Here is a 22330-nt window from a genome sequence, read left to right on the forward strand (position 1 = left end):
GGGGGGTGGAGGGGAGGAGGGAGCGAGCGGCTGTGTGGTGCTCAGTTACCAACTGAGGTTAAACCACGACACGTCTTCATATTATCATTACAGATTTTATCCTTTTAGTTGTACCTTTTAGTTTCCTTTTATGATCGGTCTTCCTTTTATATAGTGCTCCTTTTAAAGTTAAGCAAAAGGAGCTTTGTGGGAGTTTGGATGGATTTTTTTGTTTTGTTTTGTGGTTTTTTTTGTTTTTTTTTTTCCCCCCTGGCATCTGTTGCTCTTCCAGAGATGTTGAATCTGTACCTGGCATGGTTAATATTGTAGAGGTGTTTTTCAATAACAATATGAACTAGATTTTGTGCATGCCCCAACATCAACTCAAAAATTGCTTTTCTTCTCATCAGTTCCCTGATTCATTACTAATGTATTATCTGTTCTTTGAAGGTCAGATCTTTCTGACTACTATCTTTGGTTATTAGAGTTCTTGTAGAATGTGGACCTTTTAGTTGGGAAACATTCAAGTAATGTGTCATTTAGCAGTTCAGAATAAAGGCTTAAAATCTCATTTAACCTTTTTATTTGACAGTGCTAATATTTTCTTGAGATATTCCAGACTGAAGGGTAACCATTTTAGAGATACTTTTACCAGCAAATATTAAATACAATAGACCTCTGTTAATTCAGAGATCTTTTTGGATCTCAGTGAGGAAATGCAACTCTTGTTAATATTAATGAAAGCTACAAGCGTGTAGTGAAGAAGCTGTTGCTTTTGTCAAAGGCACATGTTAATTAGTAATTAGAATTCACTAATAATGAACACAGCACCACTCATGTCAAATAATTAATACGTTGCTTGTACTAGTGATTATGTCAAATGTCACAAATTACATGGGCCAAAAGGAGCTGATCACGTAAGCTGAAGAAATTCCAACTGAAAAAGTACATCCTCTTGAAATAAGTTCTGAAGTTAACTTGTTAGGATAAACTTTTGTTATTTTTCCTTTCAGTTGTTCAGTCTCTTGAAAAAACAGAAAAATGATTTAGTGTGAAGAGTAGTAGACCGTAATACCTAGAGATGGCAGCTTTGAGCTGTGTTTTGAGCTGTGTACTAGTCATTGTGTAACGTTTCCTTTATAGTTGAGAGAAAAAATATCCACAGAGAAGAAATTAGATTAAGTTTTTGACTTGAGCTCCTGAGATTTCAAAGCCTAGCGCTAGACCAGAGTGAGAGCGCAGAGCTTGTATTGCCTGATTGTGGTGCAAGGTAAATTGAAGCTGTATAATTGACTCTGTGGAGAATGAAATAAGTTACTGTGCCCATTTCCCTCAGAAAGCTTCTTTAGTTAAAATTGAAGTACTGTACTACTTTATTCTGAAGAAAAAAAGATCAGAAGACTCCCACTGATGTATAGTTATAACAAGTGACTAAGACTTTTTATGCATTTATAGAGGAGAGAGTATAAAAATGTTCTTCTTGCTTTTAGTCCAACTAAACTGTTAGATAGTTTTACCTTCAGTGTCTCTTCAGACTGGTTATTAGAAAAGTGCTACCTATATCTGTTAGCCATTGGTTCTCCCGTATCTTAAAAATTATATAAACTTCCTGGCATCTTGATACTGAAAAATGTCAACATACTTTGAAATAATTCATAAAAGAAATAGGATTATAAAGAGACTGGAAGAAATGGCCTGTGAGGTTTTTAAAGTAGGTACATATAGCTTTGCTAAACGGTGACTAGATAGGGAGTTAGTAAATTGAAAAAAATACTGGATCCCTGGAATAAAGTAGAAAGGGAGTTGCATATGGGGTGAGTATATGGTCACTGCTCGGAGTTTACTCGGTAGTGAGCTTGTGGTTGTATCACAGAATTCGACCTTGTAATTAAACTGTTGCTCGTAGTCCCAAGACAGTGGAAGGATGACTGGGCACTGAGATTTGTTTCCCTTGAGATTGGCAATAGGAATGAAGCAAACAGGCGGGCTAACATAGTAGTAATCATTTTCCAGTATATGGACCATTTTATACGTAGTCAAATTTAATTTGGCTCATTTGAGTTTTATGAATGTTACTTACAATTTTAGTGCTTTATTAAAAAAGAATAATTGTTTTGATTCCTTTTCCAAATTAATTGATATTGATGTTGAGTCTGTGTATCTCTTCTGGTATTTTTTTATTAGCCTAATCAAAACCTAGCGTTAACAAAAAAAAGTAAAAACTTTTTCTGCTTTAATATGAGTGAGACAAAATCTTTCTCCAATTGGTTTGTTGTTATTCTTTTATATGCCTATTTTTGTTGGCTATTGTAGTATAATTCGGAACAGCACTAGGAATGTAAAAGTCTTTTCTAACTATTCTATTAATAATTATTAGCAGGTTGTACCACCAAGTTGCATAGTTTTATTATTTTATGACTTTAAATTAGATCTTATGCACAACTTGCTTTCTAATTCTGATTTGCAGACCTCAGAAGTATATGAGAAGTAGGCTAGATGAGCTGTCATACAGTTTTTGCATGTAGTCTAGATAAAAGCCTATTCAGAGTTCCTCTTCAATTAAGTGGACTTTGCTCATCAAGAGATTGGTTGCTTTATGTAAAAATGTGATATTTTTCATTCCTTGTTTCAACATTATATTCCAATTGGTTTGAAAGTCAAAGTCTAATCATTATTGGCTTTTATGTTGAGCAGATGTAAAAGCAGATGCCTAGTTAATACTTTTCTATGCAGTCTCCATTACTTATTCCTTCCTTCCAATATGTTTAATCCAAATATTAAATGTACAAAAGATCAGACTGATATCTCTGCTAAAATCCCAGCTTATACCTTCAGCAGTTTTAAAGCTCTGTTCACATAATTTTATTTGCATGCTTTTCTTCAGCCTAGTTTTCTGTAAATGTAGGAATGTTCACGCAAACAAGTAAATTTCAAATTTTGTTTTTTTGCCAGAAGCACACTACCTTATTTTCCTGTCCTATATTTTGAATGCTACTGTAGTCCAGGAAAAAAGTTATTGGCTTTTAAGATACATAGGAACTGACTTAATTGAATCCTTCAATGAATTAATACCTTTAACTGTAGCCAGAAACAATATGGAAAACTGTGGAAATAATGAAGAAATAAAGTGACAGCACTCTTGATTAGGCTAACCTCCTGACATACAGATTGCTGCAGTATGTACTGTCTTGAACTTGAATTTGGTCCTGTTGGGAAGCTTAGGTTATAATATGCTCCTCGTGTAACTTAGCAGGTTCTTGTTCAGTGAGGATATAGTTCCACAATAAGCTAAGAATAATAAGGCAGGCTGCAGGAGGAAGAGTTAAGTGAAGACTGCTTTCCAGTCTGTCAGTCCTGATCTAATGGGAGGATTATGGGATCAAGTAGAGATGTTGATTATTCTTTTTTTTTTCTTGTGATATAACACATAAAAGAATGTTCTTGATGTTGCTACCATATTAAAGGAGGTCATGGTCTGAGGAAATGAAGAGGAGGTATTAGGCAGTCCTAAAGCAGGTGGCACGTATTAAAGCAGGTGGCACGTATTGAATGCAGAAAACAGGCTTGTGATGGATGAGTTATTGCCAGATGACTTTTTTGAGTCTTACTTACATTTTGCTTGAAAAAAAAATTCCAGAAATTTCTTCTTGATGTACAGATTTTTTTAAACTTTCAGAAATTTCAGGTAAGCATAGAGAACAAAAGTTCTGATGAACTTTTGAGTCCTGTTAGTTTACATAAAGTTAATTTATATACTAATGCATGGGTACAATCTAAGAGAGGAAAACAGATTGATAGTCTTGTTTCAAGAAAATGGAGAATGACTGTTCTTCATGTGGTTTGTGAGTGGCATTTCTTTGGCCAAATTTTCAGGAACAGATTGGACTTATATAAGAATTAAGTCAGAAAACTTGTTTCTGAGAGAGAAACTTTTCCATGCGGCCATGATACAGTTAAAAAATACAAAATGAAAATTATGTGGTTATTTTAACATGATTAATTTACTTCCAATTCATTAGAAATGGATTATAAATTACTGCCTTATGCATTTCCTTTACACTTTTTTTGTGGTTGGTAACAGATAAGATTCTTTTGGAATGCAGGCAGGATTTGCATAACAGTGTAGCGTTCCCAGGTAGTCAGAGCAGCTGATAAGTATTGTTCTTTTAGGAAAAAAGAAAAATTGCAAAGTCTAAAAGAATAAAAATACAAGTTTTAGAAAAGTCTTGAATTACTGCATTTATATGAAATGTAAAATCAATATTAACACTGACATATGGTGTAGGGAAGAGAGCCTGTCCAAGGTCAAAGGAACTAACGATTTTGGCCGTCTGTTTGTTCAGGATTCAATGTGAAGTGTGTAGAAGAGTTACTCTGGTCTGCTGTATAGGTTGTCGACTGGGACTTATTACACAAGTGGGTGCTATTACTTGCTCTGTTGGTGATCTTGTTGAGTAACTTCCTTGCTCTGTTTCAGTTTTTTCTCACTGTAAAATGCTCCTCCGTGAAGCGATTTGAAGTCTTGTTAAAACGACTATGCAAAGGCTAGGTGATACTGTTGGGGCATGATTTTTCAGGAATTACCAAGTACACAGCCTTGGAAATCGGGAACACAAGACAGCTGAAGTAAAGCATACTGGATCACTGGTCATTTTTGCAATTTTTAAATCTTTTTACCTCTATTAAAAATAAGTATTCATTTACCTTTTATGTGGAAATTCTGTGGGTTACTTTGTCAGTTTTTATGAAACCTCGAATGCACAAATCGCCATGTTAATTTATGATTACTCACTTAAAAGAGGATTTATTTTTGGATTTGGAGCCTTTATTAATTTACAGAAATTAGTGCTTTCATGTAGATCCTGACTTTCTTCATTACTGTAACTCTAAGGATAAATGCACATTGAAAGATTTTATTCTTTCCAGCTTCTAAAAGAATTATAATTTGCCCTCAAATTATAAAGTTCAGACTGCTAAGCCATTTATTTACCAGAACTCTGTTTTTTCTGCATCATCTGTTTAGTCACACAAAGTAAGTGACTTTTCAAAGTTTCTGGTTTTGTGTTTTGTTTTGTTTTTTTTTTTAAAGAAAAATATTTTTACTTTTACAATTTGGATATTGTTCATGATCATCCAATGGATTATTTTTTGTTATTGTTTGTAATAGAAAATGGAATAAGGAAGAGGGTCTCAAGAGATATGCATGTATTAAAAATTTGTTTGCAGAGTCAGAAAGAATAGTTGAGGTTGGAAAGGACCTCTGGATATCATCTTGACCAGCCTCTCTGCTCAAAGCAGGGTCAACTACAGCAGGTTGCTCCAGACTTCTTCCAGTTGGGTTTTGAATATCCCCAAGAATATTCAATTCCACAGAATCTCTGAGCAACCCTTTCCAGCTTTTGACCATCTTCACTGTAAAAAGAAACGTTTTTTCTTGGATTTCTTGTAATCCAGTTTGTGCCCATCACCTGTTGTCTGTTCACTGGATAATACTGAGAAGAGTCTCGCTCCCTCTGTTTTACCCTCTCCCACCAGGCATTTAATTTTATTTGAATTATTTGGTTATTTAAAAAAACACATTCTTCAAAGATGCTGATGATATCAATAAGGTGATGAAATTAAGAGGAATTTTACTGCCTTAAGTTGCTTAATTCCTCCAGCAGGCATTCCAAATTGTGACAGTTTACTTTGAGGTCTTCTGTATTTGAGTTATTCTCTTGTTTCCATTTTGGCTAGAGGAAATGTGTGTGTCAATCGTTATTCTGTAAGAGAAATACTAGATCAAACGAATATTTTCTTCTTCTCTTGAGAAATGTGATTTAACTGTTTTGTTCAAATCCTGGCTTTGGTCTTATGTTTCCTGCCTTCTGCTCTCATCCTCTCTGTCCAATATGCACAGTCAACTATTTACAGATCATATACCTTTTGTCATCTTTCTATATCATTATGGTTCATCAAAAATTTCTGCTGAAATAATTTTATCAGGGAAAAAAGCTGATTGGAGAAAATGGAAATATCTATTGGAAAGTTTTGGTTCCATTGAAACTAACAGGAGCTATACTAGCTGTTTTGTTGGCTTGCGCCTGAACAGTTGCCAAGAAACCAACTGATGTGATCTGTAGGTGGGAATGTCATGAATGAGTGAGCTGCCTACCTGCTTGGTTTACAGCAAGAAATTTCTCATTTTTGCTGGAATTCCCTACTGAGCAGGAACTCCAAATTACAAGTTCAATATACAGTGTAGTTTTATATACTTCAGTTTGCATATGGTAATATTTATATGAAATTTTCATTGAAAAACACAAGGTTTTTAAAGGTTTATGTAGCTTCTTAGATAATTTTATTAATGTGAAGTAATATATCTGAAATGACCAAGGTTAATTTATTGAGTATATACTCACCTTCACTATCTGCCACTCTGATTAAAAGTGTCGCTTTTGACATGTGGTATCAAAACTTTAAAGTATGAGTGTGTTGGAGGCCTTGTATCTTCTTGGTGCTTATCTGCCTGTTGTTTTGTTATCTGTTCCTTGGACAGTCTGCCTCTTGGTCTTGTCGCTCCTCCAGGCTGAGGAGTACAACTTTTAACATCTTCCATCTGGGCCAGATTCTTGACACTTTTTCCTCACTAATTTCACATGGACTCTCAGTTTTATACTTTTTGTTGTTGTTTTTCATCTCATTACTCTTGCGGTATGCTATCTTACTATAAACAAATATCTAGCATGCTTTATTCATTTAAAGGTCAGCAGTTTTTGTGTACTAGCACTCTTGAAGCTCTATATCATGTGTATTATGTCTGTCAGAAAGTCTCACCTTTAGCATATACCTTGATTTATACTTAGTTTATAAGTAAGTTACAAAGGTAGTATAAGTTTGTAAGGGGATTCCTTCCTTTCTTTCACAGTCTTCATGCTGCTTAGGACCATTTGCACTTGTATCCTTCCTACAATCTTCCTGATTAGGCTTTCCAGATAAATGTCCAGCTTTACATGCCTAGGACATTGTTTTTTGTCCTGTATAACTATGCATGTAATTTTTTTTTTTTCATTCTGTCTTTCTTCTACTGACTTTGGTCTGCGAGCCTTTCTTTCTCCATGTTCAGCTGATCATCACTAACTTTTAAAGTGTTTTTCAGCAGCACCAGGAGCTTCTTAATCTCAGAAATAGCCCTGAGTGAAGCTTAGTTAAATCTGTTTTTGTCGTTGATAAAGCAGATGTCATGACCTTCTTGTCTTTTTCTCTGTGAATAGTCTTGTGTACAGGATCTGCTGTGTCATTCATAAAGATTGCTCCTCACAGAAGTGTTCTTTTATCTGAACTTTGAATCATTTAAGCAGAACTGTGAGGAGGACTTTTACTGTCAGCTGTCTGAGTAATCGTTTCGAAGTTCATGCAGCTCTTTAGGTCACCTTTTTTTGTGCAGTGTCTTTCCTCAGTGTCAGAAATCTTTTTTTCAAATACTGTTATACAGCACCTGCAACTCTCTAATTAGCTCCCTCTTTCTGCTGTAGTCTGTTATCAGCATTTAAAAATAAATAAATAATTAGTCCACTATGTTAGCGATGCTGATTGGCCTTTTGAGATCGATGTGGCAGTGTAATGAATGAGCCATATGCAATCCTTTTAAGAAGAGTATTTGTTCAAGCCATTCCTTTGGATCAGTGCACAGCCTCCTTACACCTTTTGTGGGTCTTCACCAAGCTCTTTGAAATGTTGTTTTATCTCATAAGAAAAGAAATGGGTTCAGACATATATATCTCTAATCCTACTATAAATTCCTACTGAAGGATGTGAACATCTTTTGTTCAAACACCACCAGTCCAAGCTAATCAGTAACACAAAGTATCACTGCATAGGAGCAACTTTAAATTCCAAATCAAGAAATGTTTACCTGCTTCAAATGAAAACATAGTTGAAAATCTTGCATATGTTTCAAGTATACTCTTGAAGACAGGTCAGACAGTTTGGTCAGTCATTTACTGACTAATCTCTCTGAGTAATGAGGAAATTTTTCATGTGGAGTCCTGGACTCTGTTGTTTGCCATCAACTGTAGGTATATAGACAGCATTATAACCCACTCAAGCCTTTGTTTTGCTGGACTGAAAGACAGTCATTCTACTGATCATCTATATTTTATATGCCTGCCAGTTTGAGTTCATCTTTCTTGACATGTATAATAATAGCATGCAGTTTACATTTTGATTTAGATCCCATCAGCTCCTTGTACAATAAGTCTGAAATTTCTGCATGGTTGATCCAGACTTCTTATATTAAGTAGTTTCTTTATCTTCTAGTCTCTTCTTCTGAGGTTCAGTATTCCATGCCAAGCAAAACTTGCCAAATGTGCTAAGCCTGCAGCTTCCTTTTTTTTTTTTTTTTAAACCAGGTAAGATTGAATTTAGGGTAAACCCTAGAATATATACGTTGCAGTATGCAGAAGACAACTGCCAACTGTACAAACACCATGCAGATGGGATGCAGAGTGTGTGTGGTTCTGGTATGTCGTAGCAAAGATTAAGTATCATTCTCAGAACCAGAGGCAGTTTTTTCTACTCAGGGTAAACTGTCCTTGAGCCAGTCTGTGAAGCCAACAAGCTGGAATTTGTTCTGTGACTTTGTATGTCTTGGTTTGCTACTCCAGATGAAGTTTGAGATTTAGTAGGATTTCCTTTCAGTCAATATTTAAGTAAATCATTCATTACTTATCAAAACAGATGGCATTGCTGTTTGAGGTATGCTGTTTCCAGGCAGACTAGAAAATCTGTTTTGCATCCCTTTAAAAGAACTCAAAGTACCCCCCTATGGGATTTGATTTTAGCAAATGTACCCAAGAGGATGCTATACACACATTGTCCCTTTTCTTTGGGTTCTGATGACTGTGAAGTTTCTCAGGACCTACATTACTTTTTTGTTAAGAGAGAATGTGCTCTCTCGTGCACGTGCTGAACGAAATCCCCATAGACTGTGTGGAAAATCACATTTTAGTTCTGTGAACTGTTCCTTAAGAAAACAATATAATATCCTTTCTGTTTCGTTTTTTCTAATAGAATGCTGCAGTATGAATTAGAAGAGCCATGTAATTAAAGTTTTTCTGCTTGAAGTAATCCGGTTGAGATTCATTTTGGTGTCATTTTCATGGCTGGGTTTATTTTTCAGAGAAATAGTCTCCTTATCATCATTGTTAGTTTAGTTTAAATATCATTTTCTGGGATTAGTATCTGATATTGAGCTGGTTAATGTAGCATTAGTTAAATGTGAAGATTTAAAGCAGATTGTTCGGTTATGAAATACTACGCAGCACAGAAGTATGCAGTTCAGATGTTATCTTTCTGTAATCCATTATTAGCTTTATTTTCTCTCCCTTTTAATTTTTACAGGAAGACATCTACATGTATGGAGGCAAAATTGAAACAAATAATGGCAATGTTACTGATGAGCTGTGGATTTTCAACATACACAGTCAAACATGGAGTACCAGAACTCCTGCAGTACTTGTACATGGCCAACAATATGCTGTGGAAGGTCATTCAGCACACATAGTAGAGCTGGACAGCAGAGATGTGGTTATGATTATCATTTTTGGATATTCTGCCATATATGGTTACACAAGCATTGTGCAAGAATACTACATCAGTAAGTCACTTTCAAATAATTTTCATCATGTACTGATAAAAAACATCCTGATTTTTTTTTTAAAGTCAAGAGCACTCCTGTTTTCAGAAAGAAAAATATTTATTTTGCAAAATAAATAAAACCTCATCTTTTTTCCTTCAAATTATGTAGATCAGATTTCTTGTTAAGCAGTAGCATGTTATATATGTTTGGAGTATAATGTCTTTGACTATGTGTTATTATGTACGTGGCCATAGTAGTCTAAGGGGGTAAATGTTGAAACCAGAAATTCCATGCAGTGGTTATTGTTGTGTTGAAACTTGCTTTTTTACCACAGACTTACTGTTTTTACCACAGAGTAGATAAAGTAAAATAAGTAGAGCAAAAAAAGAAAGGGCAAAAGAGAATACAATGAAAAGTGCCTACTACAATAACTTAGTTATTTTGAAGGTTCTTTAATGTTGCTGTAATATTTTCATTCTGATGTTCTAAATGTAATAACTTAGTTCATCATTGTATATAGGGTTCTCTCTAAAGTGTATACAAGTTGCTACTAGAGGAAATAAGAGAAAATTAACATTAATTTTTGTAAATAACCTGCCATTTCTGTCTGGGATTTCCCTTGCGAACTGGCAAGCTTTTCTTAGGGGTGATTTTAAATGCTAGAATTAAATAAACCAAGATAGTTTTTTCTTATACATAGTACATCTAAGATATTATTTCAATAGAATAAACATGAAAATCTACACCTTCTGATACATTTTTAGGAATATTTATATGCCCACTAATTCAAATTATAATCTTCTCTTACTTTTTTGCATCCCTTGTTTTCTATAGACTTGATCCACGTCTCTCAGTTATTTAAGCAATCACAGAATGCATAATACAAAATTTCAAAGTAATATTTTTATGTGAAGGCATAATAAATTGTTCCATTTTACTTTTTTTGCATGTATGCATATGTATATAAACACTGTTTAAGCAGATTTATTGGGTTGGGAAATCCCTTCAAAACAGAGAGTTCTTATGCTTCCTGATGGTAATGTTGAAATTTTATAACAATGTTGAACAAGGATAAAAGAGAATGGGAATAAGAGGAAGAGCACCATGATGTGCTTTATCCACACTGAAAAATTTGGTTGAACGGTATAAACTACTAAAAACTCTGCTCTTAGAAGGATGTTTCACAACAACATTGTAAGATTTGTTAAGTATTAAAGGCTAGTCTTTTTAAAAAACTTAATTTCTGAAAGTTTTTTTTTTAACCTTCAAGAGAGAAATTTTTTTTCTTGAAGATAAAAATAAGTTGTTCTAGTTTTCTGCATGCTTGTTCACTCTAATGTGGAATTTTGGATGGAACTTGGAATTATTTGCTTCTTCACATGCTGTTTATTTAGTCTGGAGTAGAAGTACTGGTATTATTCTCACCTATTATTGTGGTTAGTTTAATTATGAAGAGGAAAATGAAAAGGATGAGGAGTACACGATTAATTTTATAGTGTAAAATTTTCTGTCTGGCGGATTTTATTGCTGGCCTTATGGCTGAAATGTACAACTTGTTCCTATTTTAATTTTTTTTTTTTTAATGTTAAAGCTATGTTTGTGGAGGATTAATAAAACAGACTATAACTAAACATATAGAAAACAAAGAAAGAAAAAAACCCCAAACCTTTCGTACCATGGCAATAAGCTTTGAGTAGGAGAAAGCACTTATTTCTCTGGCAGTTATTATGGGTCTGAATTATTCTCAAGTTTTTTTGTCTCCTTTCTGAAATAATTTTATCACATACTAGTGAGAAATTTAGTTTGTTAGAGAAAGCATGCTTCACTTGCATCAAATATAAAGTAAACATGTAACAATATAGGGTATTACTGTGAAAACCCATTGATTTCAGTGAGTCTACTCACGTGATGAAAAATCATTGGTGCATGCAGTGCTTTGCAGAGCATGGTCTGTATGCTGTAACTGAACCATTTCTGGTGTGAGTAATTCTCATGTTTCATTTTACCTCATTGCATCTCTCTCCTTCCCCTCCCTCCTAAGTTAAATGAATTTTGTGGCAAACTTTCCGGAATTCTGTGTCAGCTGTAATATTTATCTACAGTTTTGCAGCTGTAGGATCATTTTTAACCATAAAATTCCAGACGGCGGTTTGAACTAAGAATGACTAGTTTTTTGGGGACTCAGAATCCAAACTTAAAAGACACAGGACGTGGTAGAAGTATTGCTGTGAACCCACCTGAACAGGAAAGAAAATTTGTTAGAAAAAAGGGCTTCTGTGACATTATGGAAAGAAAAATTAGAGTCCCATTTTCTCTCTCTCTGCTTGCTTTTAAAATATACATTGCCTTAACATTTAAAATTGTACTGCTTTATTCTTTCTAAATGTTATCAGCCATGGCTTGTAGTTCTAATGAAGGCTATTTTTCAAGCATTTACCAGATGCCTACTGAAAGAAAGAGGCATAGAAAGAGGCAACTTACCCTTTGGTTCATGTGAATTGAAACCTCTAGTGATCCAGTCCTGTTAATTAACTTTAATTAACTTGATAGGTGGAATTCTGGTGCTAAAGCTTTCTTTAGTTACTGTGACCCTGATTTTCATGGGGTCCGGGTCAAGAAACATCTAAAGAAGTTTAAATTATTTGTGGATTCCCTAGCTTTTCACATAGGTATGTAGTTCTTATTAACAAAACACATGAATCAAATGTGTGCATGGTCTAAAAATTTCTCTGACATTGATTAGTGAAGAAAGTAATTTCTATCAAAGTCAAATACGTTCTGGAAAAATCAGACATGGTTTGCAGGCAGATTTTCACCATGCAAAAGGACAAGAATTCATTTCTACTCCAAAGGTATGGTGGTTGTTGCAGGAACAAAAGTGCTTCCTGTTGTTCTTTCTTGCTATACCTAGACTTATGACTTTTGAGGAACCTATAAATCCTGGTATAGGGTTATATGAATGATTTTACTAACTTGAACCATAAAGCTTTTCTGGGTTACTCCCCAGGGAAATTTATTTCCCTTTAGGTTAGCAATACCTCATAAACCTTCTAAGAATCTCAATGTGAGTCTCAAGGTGAATATAATAATGGTGTTTTGTTTTAGCTGAGGCTTATAAAAGCCCCTTAAAGAAACTTCTGAATAAGTCTTCTGTGATTTTATTTTATTTTTTTTTTAGAAGACAGAGATTTGTTTGGATTAGCAGCATATCATGTTTTTTAGGCTGATTTTTTTATGACTTTAGAAGTAGGTTATAGGTTGCTTTTGATTAAAAATGTTTCTTTGAAATAGTGTTAAAAGAAATTGCCCTATGATATTACATGTGTTTCCTCTTTTTTGTAAGTTAGCATGAGCTTCATGGTTGCTCAAAAAATTTTAAAGTTTGTCACTGCAATGAAATGAAGATGGCACACTGAGGTGCTTCTTGGACATTCTGTTCTTTTTACCTAATCTGTTCAAAGGTTGTATTGTGGTAAGGACAGATCAGGCCAATATATCTAGCTTTCCTTGGATTTTTTTCATTGATTTATTACTGCATATTAAACAAAAATGTTTTTCAAATGTCTTTTTAGAAGCAACTTTGTATCAAAATGCTATTTTAATTATTCTATTTTGAAAGGTTTTTCAAATCTTTTTAGAAGCAACTTTGTATCAAAATGCTATTTTAATTATTCTATTTTGAATGATAAAATGATCAAAGCTCAAATTTGCAGTTTTTCTTGATTTGGCCATCCTAACCAGTTTCATACAAAGAAATGAAGTGAAAAAAAGGAAGAATAAGGTTTTGTCTCTTATTTCACTTGCTTTGCATTCTCTGATGATGGAATGGTGTTACATCTTTGGATGTGATTAACCTCCTGTGAGCAAAAGGCTGGAATTTATCACATTGGCCATCAAAATATTTTTAAATGTATTTTATAATTTCTTTCAAAAATATATGAGGATTAATCTTAAACAGTGCAGGTTTTGTTCACAGTGTCATTGGAAAATTGGTTATAATTTTAGTGACTAGGCATCTTCTAATTCATAGCCTACCTTTATCAATGGCCAGTTTATATTCACTTGTTTTCTGGGTGATACATTGTTTAATGTAAGCAGCTCATCTCCCTTCCTTGAAGTCTTTTTGAATTATATTTATAGAAACCAATCCTCCATTTTGCAAGACTGATTAAGGCAACCTCATCTATTCTGCTCTCATTCTAATGGTTCATCTCTGTACCTTTTCCACAAGGAGTTCATCTCTTTTGAACATGGATGATTAGAAAAGCCTGTGGGATATTCTAGGTGAGATTTCACCAGTGCCTGGCTAAATAAACTTAATCCTACTTTATTGGGAACAGCTCACTTGGTATGTAGTAAAGTGACATTTGTACTGCATCCATGAGAAAGTCATTAATGGCTCATAGACTTTCTCTGATGAAGCAGTGCTCCTACTCATTCTTCTCAGTCATTATCAACTGGTGAGCTTCCATTTTATAGAAGGTCATGTTGCTAATCCCAGTGCACAATATCTTTAAGTTATGTTGAATTTTGATCCAGTTTTTCCAGTAGCCAAGATCATCCATTTCATTCTGCATGTTTTTCTGCTGCTTCTGTGAATTGATAGTGTTTAAATTTATGCAATTATTACACCTTCAATTTGTGACAGTGTCATAAAATGCACCCATTCTGATCCTTAGGAAGTCTCCCTAGTAATCCCAGCACCTCTCAACATTGTTCAAAGCTACTTCTTGTTCAGTGCCCAAATCCCATTCTGTTATAATGGCTTATTTACTAATTTCCCCATTGTGACACTATAGTAAGGACCTTACTGAAGCCCAGATACTGAGAACACCTATGCTTCCTTCTGTAGATAACTGTTTTTCAGGTAAATGTGATGTAAACAGTTTGGTACATTTATATTGTCCATTGAAACAGTTTCCCATTATTTCAACATTTTTTAATTTATCCTTTTTTAAAAAAACCTTTGTTCTAAACCTTTGTGTATTACTGAGGCAAGGTTAAGGTCTGTAATTGTCCAGATCTTGTCTCTCCTCCCTCTGGTCTTTAATGTCAGCACTATGGTTGCCATTATTTGGTAATATCTAACCAGCTTTGTTTAAAATGCTTGCTACTGGGCCTGCAATTTCACTTGCTGTGTCTGTCAGAATTTTGGAATGGAGTCATACCCCCAGCTTCAGTACATTAAATTAATGAGTTTAGCTTTTATCTCAGCTGTAATTAGTTTTTCTGTTTACATGTTTTTGTAGATGCCTTTTTTCTTTTTTTTCTTTCACTTGATCAGTCTCCTGGAAATCGTCATGGTAAAGCTGGACATGAAGTGCATGATTCCGTTTGACAAAGGTGACCAGAATATTGCAGCATGTAACTGTGTCCAGCTGTTTAGTATCTGACAGATTTAATTATCTGAAGTTATCATAGTGACTTGCCTAAGCATTTCAAGAGAAATTTTATGTGGTAGAATTCTCTGGAAGATTGCCCAGATGCTGATGAAAAATGTCAAATTACAAATGAAAAGTAAAAGCCCCTATTACTGGAATTATTTTCTTTTTTGTGATTTTTTTTTTTTTGAAAATTCATTTGACCTTATTTTTATACTGTCTATTAGACTTACAAATTGAAATCTGTGAAATAAAAACAATCCTATTTCCTTATTTTTAGTTTGTTGATTCATAGAGCTCTTTCTGTATTAGGCTTTTAAGCTGTTGAGGATGCAGAGTTTCGCATGACTGATTTGGTCAATCGAGTACTTCATCTGATCTAATGATAGAAAGAGTGGGATCTCTTTGAGTATGAGAAGTGCTATGTAAATACCTTCAATAAAAATTGGATTTCTGTTTAAAAAAATTTAGGTGAGGATCCATATCAATGAATTGTTTAAGAAAAAACCAAACAAAGCAGATCATATGCATAGTAATGTCTCTAAATTCAGACAGAGGTGTATTTTTTTTGTCTGAATGATGCAATATTTAAGATGCTGAAGAAGTGTGAAAGAGATCAAAACTGCATATATACATTTCAGTATTCAAAATTCAGACAGCTCAACTAAATTTTAGAATGGGAAATAGAAGGAGAAACTGTAATACTGCTTTTGACTTTTATTTCAGAAAGATGTTGCTGGACCTCTGTTCTCAAGTTTAGGTAGTTATCCATAGCATATGGTTTTTATTATGCAAGAAGGAACAGCTATTCATATTTCTGCACAAGTCATGTAAAGCTATGCAATATGCAATTTTACTGTGACAGTGTTCTAAATGCTACATGAACCAGTCAGATATAAATGCAAAATATTCTATTGTGCATATGATCAACACCATTGTGTAAATTTATGTAGAGAAATAGTCATTTTTCCCTGAAAAGCATATATGCCAATCTTTAGACTGATCACTATTTAATTGAAAAAATGAGGACAGTGTTGGTGATAAAGATGTATCTGTAGGTTGACTCCTCACCAACCCTCTTACATAAATTGTGTCAAGTACATCTATTTGTTAGCAAGGTAATATGTATGTAAAATACAGTATTATTGGTACAGATTTGATGTTTGTGTTCAGAGTTGCAGTTCTTAATAGCTTGATAATATCCAACTAGAGACTGGAATAAAATACTAGTTACATTACACTACATATAAATAATGTAAATATACTGTGTCAGATATAAACAGTGTATTACACAAATATCAGCATTCATACACACAAAAAATCAGCACAAGTCTTCCAGTTTAATCTGTTCTTTATAACTTGCTATAAGCACTCGTTACTGAAAAAAATGTAACTTGCTTATAGAGGCAGTGCCTGGAAACCATTTAATGCAAGTAGAATAGGAACAGTAATAACTGAAATTATGAGTCTTTTCACTGAACAGAAGAATCCGAAGGAAAAAGAGGTAATCTTAAACTACCTACATAATGTCAGATAAAAATGGAAATGGAATTTAAACTAACTTTCAGATGAAGCAAGGTGTATGGTGGTGTGTGCTAGCCTTGGATAAATAACTTTTATAATGGCAGCCAATTTAGGTTAAGAATTAGGAGACTGCTCCATTTTGGAAGTCCTTGTCCACACTTTCTGTTCTTCTTACATAATCTTCAAGAGGCTGTAAGTGAATTATTTCTTCCATATCACATCCATAGAACTGGCTGCCTAATCATCATAGGCTCTTTTGAATAGGCTATAGGAAATACTTCCTGGCTTGCTCTTTTTGTGGCTTATGTCATCAGCTGGGAAGATGGAGGGGAAAAAAATGGAAATTTCAGGGCCACAGGCAACAAGAAGTCACTTAACCTCTCTGCCTTTTTTATTGCTATGGTAAAATAGTTTCCAATTGTGTTTTATTCTTCAGTCATAACGGCTCTTGTGAATGGTTTTATTTGGTGTCTCTCTGCAGTTATTAATGATGTGATGTAAAATGTGGATTTAAGTGCCAGTTTAATGAGCTGCTATCAAATTATCCTTTTGTGAATTTTCAGCAACCGAGTAGGTATATTTGCAGTTAAATAACTAAGAAACAGTAGTTGGAAACTGATTTAACTCAATAATCTTACAGTTTACTAGCAAAGTGTCTATCTGTATCCATATGTACTTTGAGCTACCTTACATTACATGCTTCTCACAACTCACAGCAGTTCAGTTTCTGGCAGGCTTCTCCAGACAGTTTCCCCTTGATTTAGTACAGGTGTTCCTAACGCAGCTGAAGTAGCTGGAGCACTGAATTCTCATCAGCCATCTCTGGCTGGACAAAGTTAAGGTTGAGAGAGAATTAATTGTAACTCTTAATTTCATATTTTCCAAAAGGTTTGGGCTTTTTTTTTTTTTTGTTATGTGTGTGTGCTGAACTCACACATGGGAGAGTATGAGATACTGCCTGGCACCTGTAACAATGATGTATTTGTGATTTAATTAAGAATAACAGATAATAGTCTAATAACATTATCCAACTGCAGGTATTTTGATACATTGCTATAAAATTACTTCTTAAAACAAGTCCCTAGTTATTGCTGTGTTTAGAATTATAGTGAAAATGATTTTATATACTTAAAACTCCTAGTATTGACTGTTAAGGCTCACTAAACTTAAACACTAAGTTTAGGCTTAGTGTTAAGCCTAAAACCTGTGTCTTTTGTACATCTGTTGCAGGGTCTAACTCTTGGCTCGTACCAGAAACAAAAGGAGCAATTGTGCAAGGTGGATATGGCCATACTAGTGTCTATGATGAACTGACAAAATCTGTTTATGTCCATGGTGGATACAAAGCATTACCTGGCAATAAATATGGTTTGGTGGATGATCTTTACAGATATGAAGTTAATACTCGGACATGGTAAGTGGGGTTTATAATGTAGGAAACTAAGTTGTTTGTTACTGAAAAAGAAAACATAAGTGTAGAGTAAAGTCACGTAGGCACCTCCATATCCTTTGCACGTTGCAGAACAGTACATTCCCTGCAACAAAATGGAAGAATTGTGGTGAGGGATTAGACTTTAGCCAAGGGATTAATGGAGCTACACATCAAAGGAATGGCAGGGAGGAAGCTTTGCACATGTTCTACAAATTAAGAAAAGGTTCTCCTGTCCAGACATAACCACCATGCAGAAATAGTACACGTGTACTGTTTCCACATGGTATGAATATACTGGTGATGCACATTCAAGTGCCTGTTGTATAAATAAGCAGAGAAATCTTAGAACTGTGGAAGGTTATTTTTCACAAAATTATCAGAAATCAGAGAAAATTCCTGATATTGTATAGGGATCATTAGTTATTAATATTCTTGGTGTTTCTATTTTTGTCAGTTCCATGTCCCTCAAGTTTATTGTAACTTATGAATGCTACTTATATGTTATGTATAGAAAGTGACCTTAAATGTTTTTTCTTACCTTAGAGATGATTTGAGTCAAGAACTATTTCTCAGAACATTTTATTCTTGCAATTTAATATTTGTGTTGAGCACTAATGGCTTAACTTTAAGCACACAAGACTTGCTCTCAGATGTTGGAAACGTGGGTTTGATTTCACTGGGGCTCTTGATTTTGAATGCCACTAACTCATGGCACTTGGCAACATTATTACAATCCTTTACAAGAATTTTTTTTCCCTTTTAATGTATTTTTAAATGGCTGGAATTTTAATGCTCTCTTATTATACTCTATTCTTGGAACAAAGTGATAGTGTATCCTTTGAAGGTCTATTCAACAGTATAATAATAATTATTGGAATATTTTTATTCATTATTCGTATAAAAACTAATAATGAATGCTTCTATCTATACTAATGTGGCATTCTCTGCAGCATGTAGAGAACTTAACTTTTATTCGTTTCATGAGTATTACACTGGAAGTCAATTGTACTATGGGACTGAAAACTGGCTGAGAGAATGGAGTAATGACACTTATGTAGTAATAAAATCTTTGTTTACTGTATCTGTGACTTCTTATACTCAGTATTCAAAGAACTCGGTGAGGCAACTGAGCCAGAACATGCCACTGGCTAGGTGGGGTATGAGGAAGAGGTGGAGTCATGACAGCTTTCTCATGCCCATGTACGTGGCTTTTTTCACACTCGCATCTGCTTGTCCTCACTGTCTCTGTTTTTCTCTTGCATTCACTCTGTTTCTCTGTCTGATCTGGCTGAGGTTCATATGTTTCACTAAGTCATAGAATCATAGAATGGTTTGGGTTGGAAGGGACCTTAAAGATCATCTAGTTCCAAGCCCCTTGCCATGGGCAGGGACACCTTCCACTAGACCAGGTTGCTCAAAGCCCTATCCAACCTGGCCTTGAACACTTCCAGGGATGGGGCATCTACAGCCTCTCTGGGCAACCTGTTCCAGTGCCTCACCACCCTCATAGTGAACAATTTCTTCCTTATAGATAATCTAAATCTACCCTCTTTCAGTTTAAAACCATTACCCCTTGTCCTATCACGACATGCCCTTGTAAAAAGTCCCTCTCCAGCTTTCTTGTAAGCCCCCTTCTTGATATTCAAAGTCTTGGTATACAAAGCTGATTACTTGTTTTATTCAGTGGCATGTGGGTTTTCATTTCATCATATAAATCAGGCATAAGCTTTATGGTTCTTGGAATGGGAGGGGGCGATATTTTAATTCCAAGTGTGAACATTATTTCTAATATATGATGGAGAATTCCAGTGTTTGTAATACCTGCATTGCTTTGCATTACTTGCATACTGCTGCAGTTGGCAACTGGGGGGCAACGTGGTGCTGGGCTTAGATAATGGCCTGAAACAGTGGAAGCACCTGCTGGCTCCTGGGTATTTCTATTATTACCATTATAATATCATGCTGCTGTATGCAACACTTGGTTTTGGTATAGTTAACATGGACTAATGTTTGCAGATACACGTATATGTGCATAAATAATGAATTCAGTGTAAAGTGTGCTGAGACTCTCACATAATTTGCATGGGGTTGATACATGTTGGAGAGTTATGAAGATTGCTCTCATCAGTAATGCTAATGAATAGTGAAAATCATGCCCAAATTAACAAACTTGGTCTGTATTACTCTTCTACTTCTGCTGAATCTTGCAGAAAAGTTACTGTTGTCAGGATGGATGAAACTCAGTACACAATATACAAAAATTAGGGACACGCCCCCCACCCCCCCGGGCCCCCTACAATGTGGGGACCAGGGCTGGGGCAACGCAGTTGGGTGACAAGTAGATAAGTGAGTAGCCCAAAGAAAAACTGTGGGGATTGCTATTATATCCACTGTGGAGAGGAGAGAGTCCTTAGTTTTCCCCAGAACACTGTACGGCTCTTTAGGCCTTTAGTGATGAAGACAACTATTTGTAGACAGCTGCAAGGCAGGATAATCAAGACAGAGCCTAGTGTATAGCAATTAATGTAAATTAGGAGGTAGGAGCTGTAGAAAACTGGTGAAGCAAAAGACAAAAAGAAATCTATAGTCCAAATGGATAAGGACAACATGTTCTTAGTATATTACCATTCTTTCAACTCATTGCAGCACTATTCCTCTATTACTAGTTGAAAATAACTGTTAAAAATAATGTCTTATTCTATTTCTTTGTCATTCCTAATTTTATATGTTGCTAACTGATGAGTTGAGACCAAATATCACGTTTTTCTGGGTAGGTACCATAAGTGTTCTGTATCAAGCTAATTCCTGGTTAGAAAAACACACTTATGTGGTGCTCTATTTTCAAAGTATATTAATCAGAAATACACAACAAAAATGCAAGTCACTTAACAGAACAAAAAAAAAAAAGGGTTAAAACCAGAAGCACATTGGTGGATATGCTGGTGGCTTGAAAGAATTATTGCATTTTTAAGCAATTAAAAAAAAAATCTCATTTACGTTCATTTAGTCTTTGGTATTTCCTTTGATGTTACTTTCTAGGGGTAGGGGGGACTCTATTTAAATGACAATGTAGAACTTAAGTTTAATGCCTTCCTCTCAGATGGTTAAACATACGATCTCTTATTACTTAAAAAATATCTCAAGTTTATTGATTGATTTACATCGTTATGTCAAAACAATAAGACATACTTTAAACCCTCTCCCCAAACCCTATGATGATGTAAAAATACTGAACAAATGTTATAAGTGTGATTCAAGAGAGACAGTATTATTCAATCAGAGGAAAAGATTGTCAAGTCAGTATGTTCATTACAGGAAACGAATGACAGAACAGTTTAATTGTAGGTGTGAGCAGCGTGCAGTAACACAAGTGAAAGTGAGAGTCTAAACTTGAAAACTGTTAGATGACTGACACAAAAGGTTATTAGGGGAATGTAAATAATATTCTGTACTGGCGATATAATCAGCTCTTCACAAACATTTCTACAGCTGGTCTACTTAACTAATTCAAGCTGGCAAAACCTACAAATGGTTACTCTCTCCCTTGCTAAGATTTATTTGCTGTGATTGAATCAAGTTTGTATTCTGTTCTCTCTACTAGCCCCACACCTGCCACTTTAAAACTGTGGTATTGATAGCTCTTGGCTACTGTTGGGCCCATGTTATTGCTCTGGCACAAAGCAAAACTGCACAGACACAGGCTAAAATGAATGAAGACTCAATGTGTGTGGACTACTTTTTTTTTTTTTTGGTACTGAAATTCTGTGTTTGAGTTTGCCAGCCTGAATATATTTATGAAGCAGTGCAAGTGTGTTTCATCGTACCTAGAATGACTTCTACCATTTCTTTTCCAGGTCTGAGTGTTCAATTAATTAAAAAAAAAAAAAAAAAGTTTCTCCTTTTCCAATACTTAGGATGGTCTAATGATTCTTTTAGCCTTCTAAAGAGTTCTTTATTGCATTTCTTGAGCAAAAAACCAACTTGGCTAAGGATATATAAGAATCAGAATTAATAATATGAATAGGTTTTCACTCAGTTTTGAGTAAAATTAACCATATCATTAATCACTTCTGAAAAATGTAAACATGATATAATTTTTTCTGATAAGTTATTTGACAAACTTTTTTTTTAATTAGAAAAAAATTAATGGCATTTGTCCTGGTTTCATCGGGGATAGAGTTAATTTCCTTCCTAGTAGCTGGTACAGTGCTGTGTTTTGGATTTAGGATGAGAATAATGTTGATAACACACCGATGTTTTAGTTGTTGCTAAGTAGCGCTTACACTAGCCAAGGACTTTTCAGCTTCCCATGCTCTACTGACTGAGAAGGCTGGAGGTGCACAAGAAGCTGGGAGGGGGCACAGCCAGGACAGCTGACCCAAACTGGCCAAAGGG

At 34.8% G+C, this 22330-nt stretch overlaps 1 protein-coding gene across 1 annotated transcript in view; it reads left to right on the forward strand.

The window, feature by feature from the left end:
* ATRNL1 (attractin like 1) overlaps positions 1 to 22330 on the forward strand; it is a 557444-nt gene that overhangs the window by 81868 nt on the left and 453246 nt on the right. The window contains 2 exon segments of the mRNA XM_009277899.1: positions 9361 to 9616; positions 17734 to 17917. Coding sequence (XP_009276174.1) covers positions 9361 to 9616; positions 17734 to 17917 — 440 coding nt within the window.

Source organism: Aptenodytes forsteri, unplaced genomic scaffold, assembly GCF_000699145.1.
Source record: "Aptenodytes forsteri isolate BGI_AS27 unplaced genomic scaffold, ASM69914v1 Scaffold15, whole genome shotgun sequence".
NCBI lineage: Eukaryota > Metazoa > Chordata > Aves > Sphenisciformes > Spheniscidae > Aptenodytes > Aptenodytes forsteri.